This window comes from Corythoichthys intestinalis, chromosome 14 (assembly GCF_030265065.1).
Source record: "Corythoichthys intestinalis isolate RoL2023-P3 chromosome 14, ASM3026506v1, whole genome shotgun sequence".
NCBI classification, from domain to species: domain Eukaryota; kingdom Metazoa; phylum Chordata; class Actinopteri; order Syngnathiformes; family Syngnathidae; genus Corythoichthys; species Corythoichthys intestinalis.
Genome location: NC_080408.1, coordinates 3,448,504 through 3,465,132, shown reverse-complemented (window position 1 = coordinate 3,465,132; position 16,629 = coordinate 3,448,504). Strand labels below are relative to the sequence as shown.

The 16,629-nt window shown below is 38.9% G+C and overlaps 1 protein-coding gene across 1 annotated transcript in view; it reads left to right on the top strand.

The window, feature by feature from the left end:
• Positions 1-905: 905 nt before the first annotated feature.
• Positions 906-16,629, top strand: part of myo10 (myosin X) — a 125,737-nt gene continuing 110,013 nt past the window's right edge. Inside the window, exon 1 of the mRNA XM_057856665.1 lies at positions 906-1,260. Coding sequence (XP_057712648.1) covers positions 1,240-1,260 — 21 coding nt within the window. The 5' untranslated portion in view covers positions 906-1,239. The remainder of the gene's footprint in view (positions 1,261-16,629) is intronic.

Here is a 16,629-nt window from a genome sequence, read left to right as displayed (position 1 = left end):
AAAAAGTTGTTTCAATAAAAATAAAAATAAAAAACACACTTAAATCAAAAAAATAATAATTCAATCAAAGAAAAATAGTTTTCACATGCTATTTTTTTATATCAAATTTATTTTTGCTTTCAAACACATTTTTTTAATTGAAGTTACTTTTTTTATTGAAAATATATATTTTGATTGAAGCAACTTTTCTGGGGGATTGAATAATAAATACACACATCTACCTCCATAAGGAACGACCTGCTTCAAGTACCCGTTTTAGTTGCACTAGCGCGCCTCCTTTTGTTCATTTTTCGCACACACGGATATGTCAGAATAAAGGAGTTTGACCGGATGTTAACAGGTGGAATTTACCATAATTACGACATCACATGAAGGCAGCATCTATATATTCGCTCTGTTTTTTTTTTTCCTTTTTAAAAAAAATATTATTATTTTATGTATTTATAAGCCGAAAGGAAAAGAAGGATTACGTATGATCAAATATCGATTTCGGAATTTGCATGAATCTACATTTTTAAAAAATCTAATTTTAATACGTTGACTTTTCGCGCTGAAGACATCACGTGACTTGGCTTCGTCCGATTAGATGCTAGTTTATTCGCGCTGTTTTTTTGTTTTGTTTTTTTAATCATTATTTTATTTATCTATAAGCCGAAAGGAAAATAAGGATAACCTATGATCAAATATTGATATTGAATTTGCATGAATCTACATTTTTAAAAACCCAATTTTATAACGTGACTTTTCGCGCTGAACACATCACGTGACTTGGCTTCGTCCGATTAGATATGTGGGGCAATTTAACTGTAATTCGCGAGCGTCACAAGTTGTTGACAGCAGGAGGCGTCCGAGGGGCGCGTGGCCGTGACAGGAGGAAGATAAGTAGGAGGAGAAATGAGGAAGATGGGCGGGACTCGACGCTCATTGTCCGCCGGCTCGACTTGAAGCCAGAAGTCCAAAGTTTGGCAAAGTTGGCAGCGGGCGGCGTACTCTCGCGGCGACTGTGGGTGCCGCCGGTGTGCCGGGACGAAGCGCGTGCACCGTGGCCGAAGCAGCGGGCGCGCGGTGCGGGCGCTGCACGGCTCGAGCGCCCACACGTTGGGAGCAAATTTTGGAAGAAGAATCACACAAAAGACTGGCGGATTTTACTTTCATGTGCGTAACGAGCGGTGCCACGCATGAGCGGGACTGAGCGCGCGACCTGTCCCCGGGGATTTAGACAAACGGCAGGAGACGGACATGGAGACCTTCTTTAAAGAGGTAACTTCATCCAATTTCCTTGTCAGTTCAACCATTTTCACCACAAAGCACCTGGGACTGGTCGCCTGGACATTCGCTTCCAGCTCCTCCCACTTCAATGGATTGGACGTAAATAGTCGTCTTCAGTAGGAATTTTCTTCTTTAACAACTTTAAAGTTGTACCCTGGCAGTGAATGAGTTCACTGCAAAGCTATCCATTAGCGTTCAATACTGTAGAAATTAGGGTTGGCAACCTTTGGGTACAATACGATTTGTGATAACGATATGGCGATACAAAAATTATCGTTGCAAAGGGCAAGAAATCAGTTAACGATATTGTACGATACAACAATTAAACAGTAAAACAAGCTATTTCTAAATGGATTTTTAAAATCAAACTATGTGACATTCTTCAACTAATTTCTTAAAACATTGCCTGCCATTGACAATGACAGATGTCCAATTCATTTCACTGGGAGGACTTGACTTTGAATGCTCATGTTCATGCTGCAACGATTAATCCATTAACTCGAGTAATGCGATTAGAAAAAAGATTCAAATTAAATTTTGCTGCTTCAAGTTTTCGTTTAATTAAAGTGGTATTCAGTTTTATTGATTTGGGTGGGTACCCTGCCCTCCAACGGCAACAGTGAATATGCCATAACTATATATCTAACATTGCTGAATCCTGCTGCTCCCTGTTACGACCAACATAAGTTATCTTTTTGTGTGAGCTAATATATCTATGAATTTGTTATTTAGAAGTATGTTTGTGTGTTTGAATGATTTGTTAAGAGCATCATAAAAAAAACATTTTCGCATTAGCCAATTTAGCATTTTATAGCATTTAAGCTAGCGGAGTTTTGCTGTGCAAATTAGCCAATTGTTCTTTTGTTGTACTTAGATCCTCACTTTTTTATATCATATGAGGCGTTTGTTGTTGTTTGTGTTTCTTCTTTTCTTCTCTTTTCTTCTCTTTTTTCTTTCTTTTCTTTTCTTCTCCTTGTGTTTCTTTTCTTCTGTTCCCCCATAACCTCTTCCTGTTCGCTGTTTTGTCATTATAAATGAGGTATGTTGAATGATCACAAAGGGAGTATGTCAGACTCTCAATGTGAAACATTAAAACTGTTCAGACTATCCGGGCACTTAGACTTCCATTCTCCATGTCAAACAGCTGAACAGGACAGGTTAAAAAAAAAAAAAAAAAAATGAAGTACGAGGGTGCCACCCTCCAAGTTCAAATGAATTGGACATCTACTAGTGATAATCTCAATTCAATATCCTAGAATGATTTCATGACCCGTCTGTGTATAATTGTTGTATCATCGTTATCGTAAGGTGGGCTACCCACAGGTTCCTACACCCAGAAAAGGTTGCTTGTTGAGCCAAATCTGGAAATCGGTGAGGTTCTAAAGTCAGATTAATGACCAGGAACTAGATCGTAGAGCAGTGGTTCTCAAAGTGTGGTACCTATAGAGGTCGGAAATGGGAAATCCCACGGCGGTTTGCCGTCTGCCGCTTTTATTTTCATTTCCTGTTAAGGGAATTTGTTCCCAAAACAGCCTTTTTTCATTCCCGGAGCTCGACATTGAAGGTCTTGTGATGACCTCGGCGGCAAATGTTTTGACCTCCGGCGTGAAGGCGACAAAACAGGCGAAGTGATTCGACACTAGTTTGTCGCACGACTCGATAAAATTTTGCTGTCAGTTGCCACGTTTACATGGAGCCAAATATTCCAATTTCAATCGGAATATTTGTTCAAACCGAATAAATGTGTTCCATACAAACACCTCATTCGGAATGAACAGGCCCAAACCGAATGGAATTTCATTCCGATTCACAGGGGTGGAATATTCCTTTTCCCAAACCGATTAGAAGTAAAATTATATCATGTAAACAGGGAAGCGGGATGGTGTCTGGTTGCGTTCTTTCTGCACATGCTCCGTACTGACGTGGTGACGTCACTTGGTGACGTAAGTAACGTCACTTGCAACATGGCTTCCAAGCACACGCACAGCGCACCCACACAACTTTTTAAATGAACGGCGTGTCATTCTGAAGTTTTGTGTCCACTCGAAAAGTTAAAACAGCAGCTGATCTGACGATTGATCTCCATGTTTTGCAACGTGACGCTTTGTTTTGATTCATCTGCGCATGTCAGACGGCAGTTGTCAAACGTCCTTTCGAAATAAAGGCAGACACATGTAAACGCTGGATCGGAATAGATGAAGTGACATGTAAACAGCTGAAGTGAAATTTCCATTCGGAATGATTTGAATCGGTATGAATAAAAGTCAGCATGTAAACGTGGCTAGTGTCTGTGCGTGTCTTTGTGAATATGCGAGTGTGTGTTTGTAGATGCCTTAAGGGGCCTGGCGAGCGACCGATCAGATCGGACGTCAGCCCGATAGCCCCTTCCTGGAAGACGATTCAAAACAACCACAGAACCCAAAGTAAACAAATGTCCATTAGCGCTAATTAGCCGCTTGAGCACAGGGTTTTGCCTTTGCCATTGTATCTAAAGTCGTTGACTAAAAAGCCATTGATTTGGGGGGGGGGGGGGGGGCTTTTTTTGCCAGGAGCCAAAACAGAACAGTGCACCATTGTCCTGGTTATTGAAATCAATTGTATATCAAACACATGATCACAATTTCTAGGAAAAATAATACATTACATTGATGAATTTTGAGAAAGTTGGAAAACTTTTCCTGGCTTCCTTAGTCGTTGGCTCAGAAAACTAACTCAAAAAACTGAAATTACCAAAAACAACAACAACAAAAAAAAAACAATTCAAGAAGGACACACAAATTTTCTGCCTTGGAACAGAATGTATTTTGGTAATTTTGCAGTCTTATGGTTGCTTATTCAAAATGACATATATTTTTGAGTTTTCCTCCTTTAGTCTTTGTCAAATAACCCAACGTATGAACACTAGTAGCAATACCACAGTAAAACTAATGATTTCGAGTAGGGATGCCCCCTTTTTTTTTTTCTCGCAATCGGATCGGGACTCAGTATTGGCAGATTCTCAAAATCAGGTGACTCAGACTCTGATTCGGGTGCAAAAAATATGTGATCGGAACATCCCCACTCTGTACTTTTGCCGTGACTTCCCTAGTAGTAAGTTTTTTCCCGTAATGTTAGTTTAGGCGCATTATCTCTACCACCTCCTGGAGTGTAGGAGGACTAACTACGACATGGATTAAAAAATTGTATTATTTTTTTTTTCAGTCAAACGTATTTGCCATCTAACTGCATGCACTGAACTGTGATGCCCATACCGTCACGAGGCGGGACGAATACAAATACCGTTACACTCTTAACATACAGTATATACAGTGGTACCTCTACTTACAAATGTCTCTACATACAGAATTTTCGGTTTAAGACACACCTTAACGGGAAAATATTGCCTCTTGTTACGAAAGAAATCGGGATAAGAAAGGCAAAAATAAAGCATACCAAAGTTTACTGAACTTAACATTAGCTGCTCTGCTATTAGGTATTGCCTAGCATCTTACTGGCATCTAATTGGCTAGGAGGCACCTCTACTGTATGTGTATATCCCAGCGTCGTCTTCAGTCGCCTCTTGTGTTCCGACAGCTTTACATGAGTGTATCAACTTTGATTCGTTACTCTAGTCTTGGGTTTTTACATTACGCACATCTCTGATTTTATGTTTATTGTGAAATAATCTAATTGTAACATGTATTTGTTAAATGATTTGATGCATTTTTATGCATTATAAAAAGATTTATGTCTGAATCTCGGCTGATTAGAGCATTTACTGTACATGGAAAACTCGTTTCTACTAGAGCTGCACGATAATTATCGGTCCGATAATAGGAATTATGACGGCATCCCAATAAATCCGATAACATAACATATTATCGGCCCTATTAAAAATATTTTTGGCACGTGTCGGATTGGGGTTTGTGCGTTTGTTTCCACTCCTGTTTTTCTAGAATGCAAAGTTTTGTTACTGTCTTTGTTTTGTTCATTGTAATAATGTTCATGTCATCATGAAAATTCTGGTTCGGTCAAAGGCAAATCTAAGCTGAATCAACCACTAGTATTTTTGAGCTACAGGTGTTCAAAAACTCAGGTGAATATACATTGAAAAATTATATATATATTATCGGTTATCGTATCGGCATCGGCCTTGAGGAGCAGGAAGTTATCGATATCGGTTTCAAAAAATGGATATCGTGCAACCCTAGTTTCTACCTGTAGTATTTTCAAGTTACGAAACTACTTCCACAACCAGTTCGTAAGTAGAGGTACCATTGTATATGTATATTGCATAATTAGCATTATTAATATGATTGTTATTAATGTTTTTCTTCTCTTTGTTATATATATTGCTTAATTAGCATCATTACGATTGTTATGAATGTTTTTCTTCTCTTTGTTGTTGTGTTTCTTTTATAACGAGGGTTGTTCTGATCATGTTTTTTGCTCCCGATCCGATCCCGATCGTTTTAGTTTGTGTATCTGCCGATCCCGATATTTCCCGATCCGATTGCTTTTTTTTTTTTTCTCCCGATTCAATTCCAATCATTCCCGATAATTTTTCCCGATCATGTACATTTTGGCATTGCATTAAGAAAAAAATTAATAAAACGATTGTTATGAATGTTTTTCTTCTCTTTGTTGTTGTGTTTCTTTTATAACGAGGGTTGTTCTGATCATGTTTTTTGCTCCCGATCCGATCCCGATCGTTTTAGTTTGTGTATCTGCCGATCCCGATATTTCCCGATCCGATTGCTTTTTTTTTTTTTCTCCCGATTCAATTCCAATCATTCCCGATAATTTTTCCCGATCATGTACATTTTGGCAATGCATTAAGAAAAAAATTAATAAAACTCGGACGAATATATACACTCAACATACTGTACATAAGTACTGTATTTGTTTATTATGACAATAAATCCTCAAGATGGCATTTACATTATTAACATTCTTTCTGTGAGAGGGATCCACGGATAGAAAGACTTGTAATTCTTAAAGGATAAATGTGACTTTGTATATTGTGACTAAATATTGCCATCTGGTGTATTTGTTGAGCTTTCAGTAAATGACACTGCAGCCATTTACCTTCTGCCCAAATGCATGATGGAAAGTGCAACCATGACTGTGCGTAGTGGTACCAATTGATATATCTTCTCTGCGTCGGGAAATAACATAAGGTGTTAAGAAAAAAGATCAACCACTACCTTTCTTCCCCACATTGCTTCCCACGATTATTCTAATTGTTGGGAGAGGGATTGTGAGGCTTTAGCCATTTAATAAAAGGTTCCAAAGGCTGCCAAAATTCACTCTACTCATATTATGCTGCCTTTTAGCTCTATATACTGTATGAGTAAAACGGCGCCATTATAGATTGAACGCGACAATGCGTGAGTGGGTCGTGCAGCGCATGTGTTAATTGCGTTAAATATTGTAACGTGATAAATGTGAAAAATATTAATTCTCGCCGTTAACGCGATAAATTTGATAACCCTACCTTAAGCTTAAACTAAAGACTCTGGAAGAGTGTAACACATTATGTCTGTAACGTTAAATGCAATTAGAAAACGATTTAATTAAAAAATATATAAATATTTAAAAAAAAGGCATGTCCGATATTTTTTTGCTGATTCCGATACTTTGAAAAAGACGTGATCTTGACATCTCTATTTATAACTGCTCGAAATGAAAATCAATTTCAAGAAAAGCAGAAAGTCATAAAAACTAGTCCAGCTAATGAACAATAACTGAATCGGACGGGGAAAAAAACTTTTCCAGTCGTGTCTTTGTCATTGTAGCGGCGGTCATTGTTAAAGTGAAGAAAGTCGAGTTGCTTCCTGACTCAGACACACGAGTAAAAAAAAGCTTTCTTTCTATTTATAACTCAAGTCAATTGCTTCCTCTCGGAGGAGGGAAGGAAATACCACGATTCCAAGCGGGATGCCGTCCAGGCACTTTGACCGACCGCTTGACACGCAAAAACTGCTCTGCCCCAAATGCTTGTACACAAAAGCATACTTGCTGACATCATCATTTGCTGCCAGTCGTATCAAATCAGTCCACGACTATTTTCAGAATCCATTCATAGTATAAATAGACAATTCCATTTTCTTTTTCAATTTAATTTCAAATCTCTTACTCCAGCTTCTCAACTAATTGGCACAGCCACAGCTCAAGTTGCTCAACATTAGAACAAGAACAAAAAAAAAGAAACTGGACTACAACAATATATAATCAAATTGATTTGATGTAAAACGCATACCTCTACTACTCTTACCGTAATATTAATTAGTTAAATATTAATGTAGCGCGAGAGTGCGTCTGAATGACTCGTATCATTATTTACACATTATCCACACACCCTCTTTCAACACAGATAGTCGCAGAGAGAAAAAACACCACAGGCTGTATTATGAAAATGTTATTTTGAACAGTGGCGGAAGACTTCACAAAAGTAGGCTTTTAGTAGAGAGGAAATTAGTTAGCCCTCTTGGCATGCAAACTAGCCACGTTATCTGCCTCGTTAACAAGCTTATGTTATAGTATTTGTTTTACCATCGCTAGACACACTAAACACGCTGGAGTGAACTCTCATAGCTGGTGGGAAAAGATCTACTCGACTAGATTTACTTAATTTTTTTGTAAAGTGACGGATGATGGTCACGTAAATGCAGTGTTGTTAATCTTACTGAAAAAAAGTAATTAATTATAGTTACAAATTACTTCTCCCAAAGAGTAATTGCGTTAGTAACTCAATTACCTGAATGTAAGTGTAATTAGTTACTTGGCAAAGTTTTGGTGATAATTACTTTAAAAAAAAAAAAAAAAAAACATTGGCCACACTATGTGAAGTTTTTTGTGAAGATTTTTGGTACAATTGGCCCGAGCCCAATTCTTTACCCTAATTTACCCTGTACCCTTAATCAACTGTTAAAAGTTGTTAAAATTGCTCCCATTATTGCATTAGTTCCCTTCTCTCTACTTTCGACATATGAAAGTTTTAAAACTGTTTCATCATTTAAAGATAGATTCAAGTCAAGATCTTGCCGATTCAGAAGTATTTTAGATAAAAAGTTACTTAGGTTCGCTAGGAAGGTTCTCTGCAACAGAGCCGTCCTAAAAAGTCTACTGCTTTAAGATGGCGGCTGTCTACTAACGCATTTAGTGCCATGTCTGTCATTTTGCATCTAGTTATATCTACAGTGCTGCTCAAAAGTTTGTGAACCCCCTCAACATTTTGGAATTTTCTATTATTTCAACCTGATTTCCTAATCAATCAATTCAGTAGTTTTTTTTTTTTGTTTTTTTAACAGTTGTGTTGTCGAGACTAAATTAAAAAGAGTTTTCATCAACTGATGTTGGTGCAAAATTGAACTGTTTGGTCACAACCAAAACCGCCATGTCTGGCGAAAAGTCAACACTGCATACCACCAAAAGAACCTTCTCCCAACAGTGAAGCATGGAGGTGGGAATGTCAAGATCTGGGCTTGCTTTTCATCCTCAGGACCTGGACAACTCCACATAGTCCAGGGAATCATGAATTCTGAGGAATATTGTCAAATCCTAGAACATAACCTGACGCCATCTGTTTTGAAGTTAAAGCTTGGCACAAGGTGGATCATGCAACATGATAATGATCCAAAGCATTCCAGCAATACAACCAAGGAATGGCTGAAAAAGAAGAAGATTCGTGTTCTGGACTGGCCCAGTCAAAGTCCTGACCTAAATCCCATTGAAATGCTGTGGCGGGACCTGAAGCGAGCAGTTCATGCCAGACGCCCATCAAACCTCTCTCAACTGACTGCGTTCTGCAAGGAAGAATGGGCAAAAATCCCCCAAAGTAGATGTGAGAGGCTGATTAGTCACTACAGAAACCGTTTGGTTGAGGTAATCTCTGCAAAAGGAGGCGCAATATCCTATTAACTGAAGGGGTTCACATACTTTTGCACACATGATATCTGAGTTTTTCTTAAATCAACCACTTTTGTTAAATAAAGAATGACAATATAACTATTTCTTTTGTTTCAGTCCATTATTTGGAATGTCAGTATTGTGGATTTGGGTATAACTTAACATTTAATAAGGTTATTTTAGTTTTTTTTACAAAAAATCTGACCATCGCAGTGGGGTTCACAAACTTTCAAGCAGCACTGTATATACAGTACATGTGATATCTACCATGTCTACCATATCTACCATAACATGCACGCGTAGTTTGTAGGCTATCGACTACAACATGTATTATTGGAGCTCCCTAGCATCGCGTTTGCTCCTCGTCACAATTTTCTTGCCTCCTCCCCACTCCTGCTCTGCTCTGTCGTCTCGGTGAGTCCGTCTCCCTCAGACTTTTCGACCAATATAGTAACGCATTGTAACGCATGCCTTTCCGTCCTCAGTAACGGTAACGGCGTTGCCAAGATGAGAAAAATAATTAATTAGATTACCCACTACTGAAAAAAATAACGCTGTTAGTAACGCTGTTATATTGTAACGCCGTTATTAACAACACTGCGTAAATGTGAAATCATGTCGGAGGTCCTGCTGTCCTTCCTCACCTAAGCCGCGGCCGTCTGTTTCTTTTCAGTAGCCGAAGTACTCCCACGCTAGCGACTTTGTCTATTTTTGGGGGGGGGGGGGGCTCAGATGTAGTTTCAATACCTTCAGCCATTGTGTCTATTCTACAGCACAGCGACAGACACAGGACAGAGCAACGATAGGACGGGAAGGGGTGAGCACTGCTGCTCCAAACCACGGATTTCTGCATTTTTGGGACATGAAAAATAGCTAATACTGTACTATGGTATGACGGAAAATTTTTGTGGTTTTGAAACCGTGACATTTGAATACCACGGTAAACCTCGAAGCCAGCACATGCCTATCTAAGGCTCCAGTTATCGATTATTTAGGTAATCAATTAATCTTTCGATTAGATTGTTTGAATTATCGAGTCAACAAGTGTTAAACCCTGCGAAAACATTTATTTCGGCGAGCTAAGATTGCACTTTCACAAGAGCAATAAATGCCTTTAAAACTCAGTTGAAATACCTGAGCTTCGCCTCAAATGATATAAAACAAAAAAATACGGATATAAGTACAACACAAGAACAATTGGCTAACTTCATAGCAAAGTTTTTTTTTTTAAACAATGCTCTTAAAGGGATCTTCTATTTTTAAGACAAGTAATTCTTAAAAGATAAATGTTAGTATGAGTTATAATAATTCGATATTAAAACCCCTCTTAATGTTTTTGTTTTAATAAAGTTTGTAAAATTATTTTAAGTGATAGGTCGCCATTCTTGTTACGTCGCAGTGCGTTACGCCACCGGTCCTGTTGCCGAAATTCCAGCGTGTCACTCGTTAGCTTTCCCAACATGTCGTCAGTTCTACCCTTCCTATTTGAACCAGATCTGAAAAGTGAAGAGCAGGACAGCACTGTCGGTCGTTCACAGGACGAGCCTCAGGGAAAAATGCGTGCAGCAAATACCTGATAAGACAAAAGTTGGGCAAAACTGGTGATGTGAGAGTGTATGCTGTTTGGAACTCCGGTTGGAAGCGAGAGTGTATGCTGTTTGGAACGCCGGTTTTATTAGCAGATATTAAAGGTAAGCATATTGCGTTTTCAAACTTATCCCAATATAATTATGTAGATTGTTAGCATCTAGAGCTGCCGTGTGCTTTACATACAGTACAGGCCAAAGAGCACACCTTGTGTAATCCAGGTCTTGTACATTGTAACGCGTGGTAGCTAGGATACGTGTATAAAAGTACCAAAAAGGTGAGAAGCTTCCACTTATGCACATTTATTCACAAAAAATATTTCCACCTTGACCACTCTTCACTTGGGAACCCAGCAGTACGCAAACACGCGTTCCCTGATGAAATCCAACATTGTTGTAAGGTCCACATCAGAGTCACTGTCGTCACTTGGTATGATTTGGGGAAAACTCCCACGAAGAATAGTCAACATAAAAGATAGCGATAGTAATCCAAATCCGCGTTTTTTACTCACTCGAAAATCCAGGAATTAGACCGATCACATGGCAATGTCGCAGCCGCCGATTCCACAAAATAGACTGATCCGAAAAGCCGCTGTGGGACCGACGAATCAAAAAAATGGACAGATCCGAAACCAATATTTCAGACGCAGTGGGACCGTCGGATCCAGAAAATAGATGGATCCCTTACTTGACTGAGGATCCAGCAAAAATGTTCGGGCGCCAGTTGTAACGCGTGGTGGGTAGGATACGTGCATACAGGGACCAGAAAGGGGGAGAAGCTTCCACCTATGCACATTTATTCACTAAAAATAATAATTCCACCTTGACCACTCACTTCACTCCCCTTGTTTCCATTTGACTGGAAATTGCACCCAAAAGCAGCACATCGTGGCATTTTACTTGCGAGTTCAGGCAGCAATAAGCAATTGTTGAACACGCTACACATTTGGAAAGATCCCAATGACGTCATCACTGCGAGCCCGCAAACCATGGTGCCAACTAACGGTCAAAATATGGACTAAATATTATAAAATATTGCCATTGATTTAACATTTTATGTGTTTCTAACAACATATTTTAGTACAAGAGAACAATTGTGGTTTATTAGAGCCTACATGTATTTAAGTTAGAGGATCACTTTAACAAATCGTTCAAACACATTTCTACAAAACACTGCTAAATATACTTCTAAACTAAATAACAAATGCATAAACAAACATAATAGATCACACAAAAACATAACTTATGTTGGTCATAACAGGAAGCAGCAGGATTCAGCCAAGTTAGACATACAGTTATGGCATATTAACTGTTGCCATTAGAGGGCAGTGTTTTACCCAATTCAAAACTTAATGCAACACTTCCAAAAAACATCTAATTAAACGAATCCTCGAAACAGCAAAATTTGATTGGAAGCTTTTTTTTCTTATCGAATTTCTTGCGTTAATCAATTACCGTATTGGCCCAAATTTAAGACGGTGTTTTTTGCATTGAAATAAGACTGAAAAAGAGGGGGTAGTCTTATATTTGCGGTCTAGACATTATACCCTTTCACGACACTAGATGGCGCCAGATATCATTGAAGCGATGTTCTGTCATGACAGATCTCAGCTACTCTTTTTAGTTTAACCAGTTTGCATTATTTTATTGCAATGTTTTTCCTTATTCAGATTTGCTTCAAGACTACAGTTACAGGTAGACTTCACTTTGATGGTTAATGCAGTTATTGCAATTTTGTTGTTTTATCACAATAGATTGGGTTATTTAGATTTCAAAAATCAGAAGCCATTCATTTACGAATGTGATTGCACTTTAGTTTACATATTTAAATGTTCAGGTATTAAGATTTGAATGAGGCAAAAAAACATGCTTTTCTCTCAAATATATTGTTATAATCATTTTTTTCGGATGTACTGTAATTATTTTCTATATAAAATTTAATTGAGTGTTCCAAAAGTCTTTCTTTTAAACTTGAATCTTGAAAAAGAGGGGGTCGTCATATAATCAGGGCCGTCTTATATTCGGGCCAATACGGTAATCCTTGCAGCACTAGTCCTGGTACCGCAACACTAATGTGATGTGACAAAGAGCAAAACCTGGGCAAGACACCAGGAGCTGACGGGTAGACAGTCAAAGAGCCAACTGCCAAACAGACAAAAGAGGAACAAGAAACACGGGAAAACTGGTCAGGAATAAAACAAAAACAAACAAAACCGTCATAAAGTATTGGAAACCAGTCAGATATTGAATCTGTGCCACTCTGGAATACTCGCCATCTCTTCCTGAACACCTTCAAGCAATTACCGATGACTTTAGCTACCCGCGAACACGCATTTTCAAACAATCGACGACCCCGACCTGACCCGAGCGGACTCCGTCAACTTTGCGGCGCTAACGAGCCTTTAAACCAACCGCTGACCTACTTTCTCCCTCCGCCGCGCTTTTTAACTCTGTTTACACAAGTGTGCGGCCGCGTGCGCGTGCGTGTCGAGGCCTGGCGGTCGGGCCGGTTCCGCCATGTGCCGTCCAGCTGTGTCTTTCTCAGAATGGGGGAGAAAGGATATTAGATCCGTATCCCGATCATTCGCCGCAGGAGCGACACACGCGAGAACATTGTCGAACAGCGTTGGCGGGCTGGGAACAACGCGGACGCGTGCAACCACAAAGCATTCAAGTTGAGCCTTAGTGGGGGTCAAGTTTGGAAAGAAGAGATCGTTTTGTACTGTTTTTACAAAATAAGTGCTGTGAAATCAAACTGCTTTCAGTAAAACTACTCGGAGTATATTAAAGGAATCCTCGACCTTAAAGAGCATACGACACGAGAAAAAAAGTCTTAAATGGCATTATTATGTGAATTAGAATCATATTTTGAGACGATTCGACTATATACAACAATTTAGCAAAGCACAGATGACGAGAAATTAGCCTTTTAATCTGCCAGTTAGCCACGCCTACCATTATAGGGCTTTAGCGTCCCCAACAGGTGGATGACGTCAGCGGTAGACTGGGCTCATCGATTTTACTATTCAGCCCATTGAGGGGGAATTATTCAGAATGAGGAAAACGCGACGAAGAAAGCCGCCAAATGTCATTGTTTCAGTCTCTCTACTCCAATATTTTTACATGATATTCTTTTTATCCAAGTATTTTTCCCCAATAGCAATATAAATGGCTTGAGAAGGACCAGTCAGCCCGTCGAGGGGGAACTATTCACAATGAGGAAAACGCGACGAAGAGAGCGGCAAAATGTCATTGTTTCTGTCTCTTTACTTCAATATTTTTACAGGATATTCTTTTTATCCAAGTATTTTCCCCAATTGCTAAATAAATGGCATGGTCATGACAAATAACAGTCTTGTGCTGAATGGAATATGAAATAATAAAAATGCATTTATTCAGGACGACATGGCAAAATTACTCCATAATGGTCAAAACTGTCGACTTCACCTTTACTGTCGCACCTCCCGAACTATATTTTATGACACCTAAATCGGACATATGTCATTTCCCTTCCCCGGCTTCGGAGAATGTAAACAAACCAGAAGGCGTGACAGCTAGCCGACATGCTAACCCGAACCGAGTGATGTTTCAAAGTCTTCAAAGCGGAAAATCACACATAACTATCCTGGATTATTTGACATGACGACCCGGTTGTCTATTGATGTCGCGGATCGGCAAACCGCCCAGCGGAGAGCAATTTACAGTTCGTTCCCTGGAGGAGGGTGGCTGGAGTTGTTGTGCAGCTAACGGGCTGCTGCTAATGACCATTAGGACAGCTTTTTACATGCCTATCAATGATCAAACGTAAGTAGTCCTTCATTTAAAGGAAGTTTGTAGTGTTTACTTTGTAATCGCTGTATTCGTATTTGACATTATACAAAACAAGATGTTTACTCACTTCCTCGTAAGTCCAATGGTCCCACAGTAAATATCCACGGTGAATAGGAACCTTTTGAAACTCCAAAAAGGCGCATACGCCTCTCCCTCATACAGAATGATTTTTCTGCAGCCGTTTGGCTGGCGTGATGCGAAAAATAAACGTATTAATCCGCAAAATCAGCTGAATCATTCGTCCCCATACACAACAGTACGCTGTATAGTGAAGAGGACGTCTTCTACCATACACGTCACAGCGCCCTCCTCCTCAATGCAAGACCGAAGCCGGAAGTCACTCATTTTCCTGGCGCGGGATTCAAAAAACTAAATAAATATAGCGATCGCTTCCACACACATCCAAGCGGTCCATATCATTCAGGAGCATAAAATACCGCGTATATTATGAAATAAACATGCTTTTTCGTGTCACAGGCACTTTAAATACATGTAGGCTCTAATAAACCACAATTGTTCTCTTGTACTAAAATATGTTGTTAGAAACACATAAAATGTTAAATCAATAGCATTTATAATATTTAGTACTAGAAGTGTGCGAAATTTCCGATTCTTAGATTATTCGCGATTCGGCCGTGGAAGATTCGAGAACGATTCAGAAAGATCCAAATTCCGATTATTGAAATATGTCAAGTAAAGCGGAAGTAAAACACACTCAGCGCACCGCGCGGTCTTCGGGACGCAATGAGGAACGGAGCGAGAGTAGCTAAACATCATGCTTGTCATTACCCGGTCCCTCGGGTAATGCCAATGCTCAACTCACGCCGCGAGATTAAAAAAAAACAAACAAAAAAACATACCTGACTGCTGCCGAAAGCTGCTACAAAGTCCGTCCACAATACATAATGTTAAGGTAGATATCATATTTATATAGGACTAGATGTAGAATAGACTCGGTGGCGATAGCAGCACATGTAGAGAAAGCTAGATACGAGCGTTAGTAAACGGCCGCCATCTTAAAGCAGTAGACTTCCCTGCAAGGCTGTTGTAGAGAACCTTCCAAGCGAACCTAATTAACTTTTTATCTAAAATACTCCTAAATCGGTAAAATATTGACTTGAATCTGTCTTTAAAATAGTTGTAAAGCTTTCCCATGTCGAAAGTAGACAAAAGGGAAATAATGGAATAACGGGAGCAATTTTAACAACGTTAACGGTTGATTCACAACATTAAATTAATTGAATGTAGTTTAAAGGTGCTGACACACAATGGGGATTTGAGTATATTATTTATTGTTTTTAACTGTTAACTTGATACTGAAAATGTCGTTTATTTAAGCCTGCGAGGCTTTTTTATTTATTTTTTTTTTTTACAGTATTTGTAACTAATGTACAAAACATTAGCAGCTAATAGCAGGGGGGGTTCATCAATAATCGATTTATAAACGAATCGTAGCCTCTGAATCGTAATCGAATCGTTAGGTGCCCAAAGATTCCCACCTTTATTTAGTGCAAATTTTGACCAATAGTTGGCGCCATGTTTTGCGGGCTCGGAGTGATGACGTAAATTGGATGTTTCCTAATATGTAAATAAACGCTAACTGCATGGTTTCTTTGCTTTTAACCAAGAATCGAGACTGTTTTACGTCCATATCTATGAAGAATTCGGGGATTTAAGCATTTATTCACAAGAATTTTCGCCAGAAAAGCTCTGTTTCATCAGGCGGCAGCTAGCCTCATTCGCTAACAGCTATATAGCTATATAGTGCATAATGATTATAAAGGGCTATTCTATTCTATAGTAAGTTGTGATTGTATGTAGAATTTATTAATAATCTATTTACATATCATTTCTAATTGATTCTGCATGTTTTCAACTATTAAGTTCCCGATGTTAAATTGAGTGATTTATTAGCTGTTGAAAACTTGCAGTTAAAAAAAAATATTAGGGCTGTCAAACGATTAAAATTTTTAATCGAGTTAATTACAGCTTTAAAATGAATTAATCGTAATTAATCGCAATTAATCGCAATTCAAACCATCTCTAAAATATC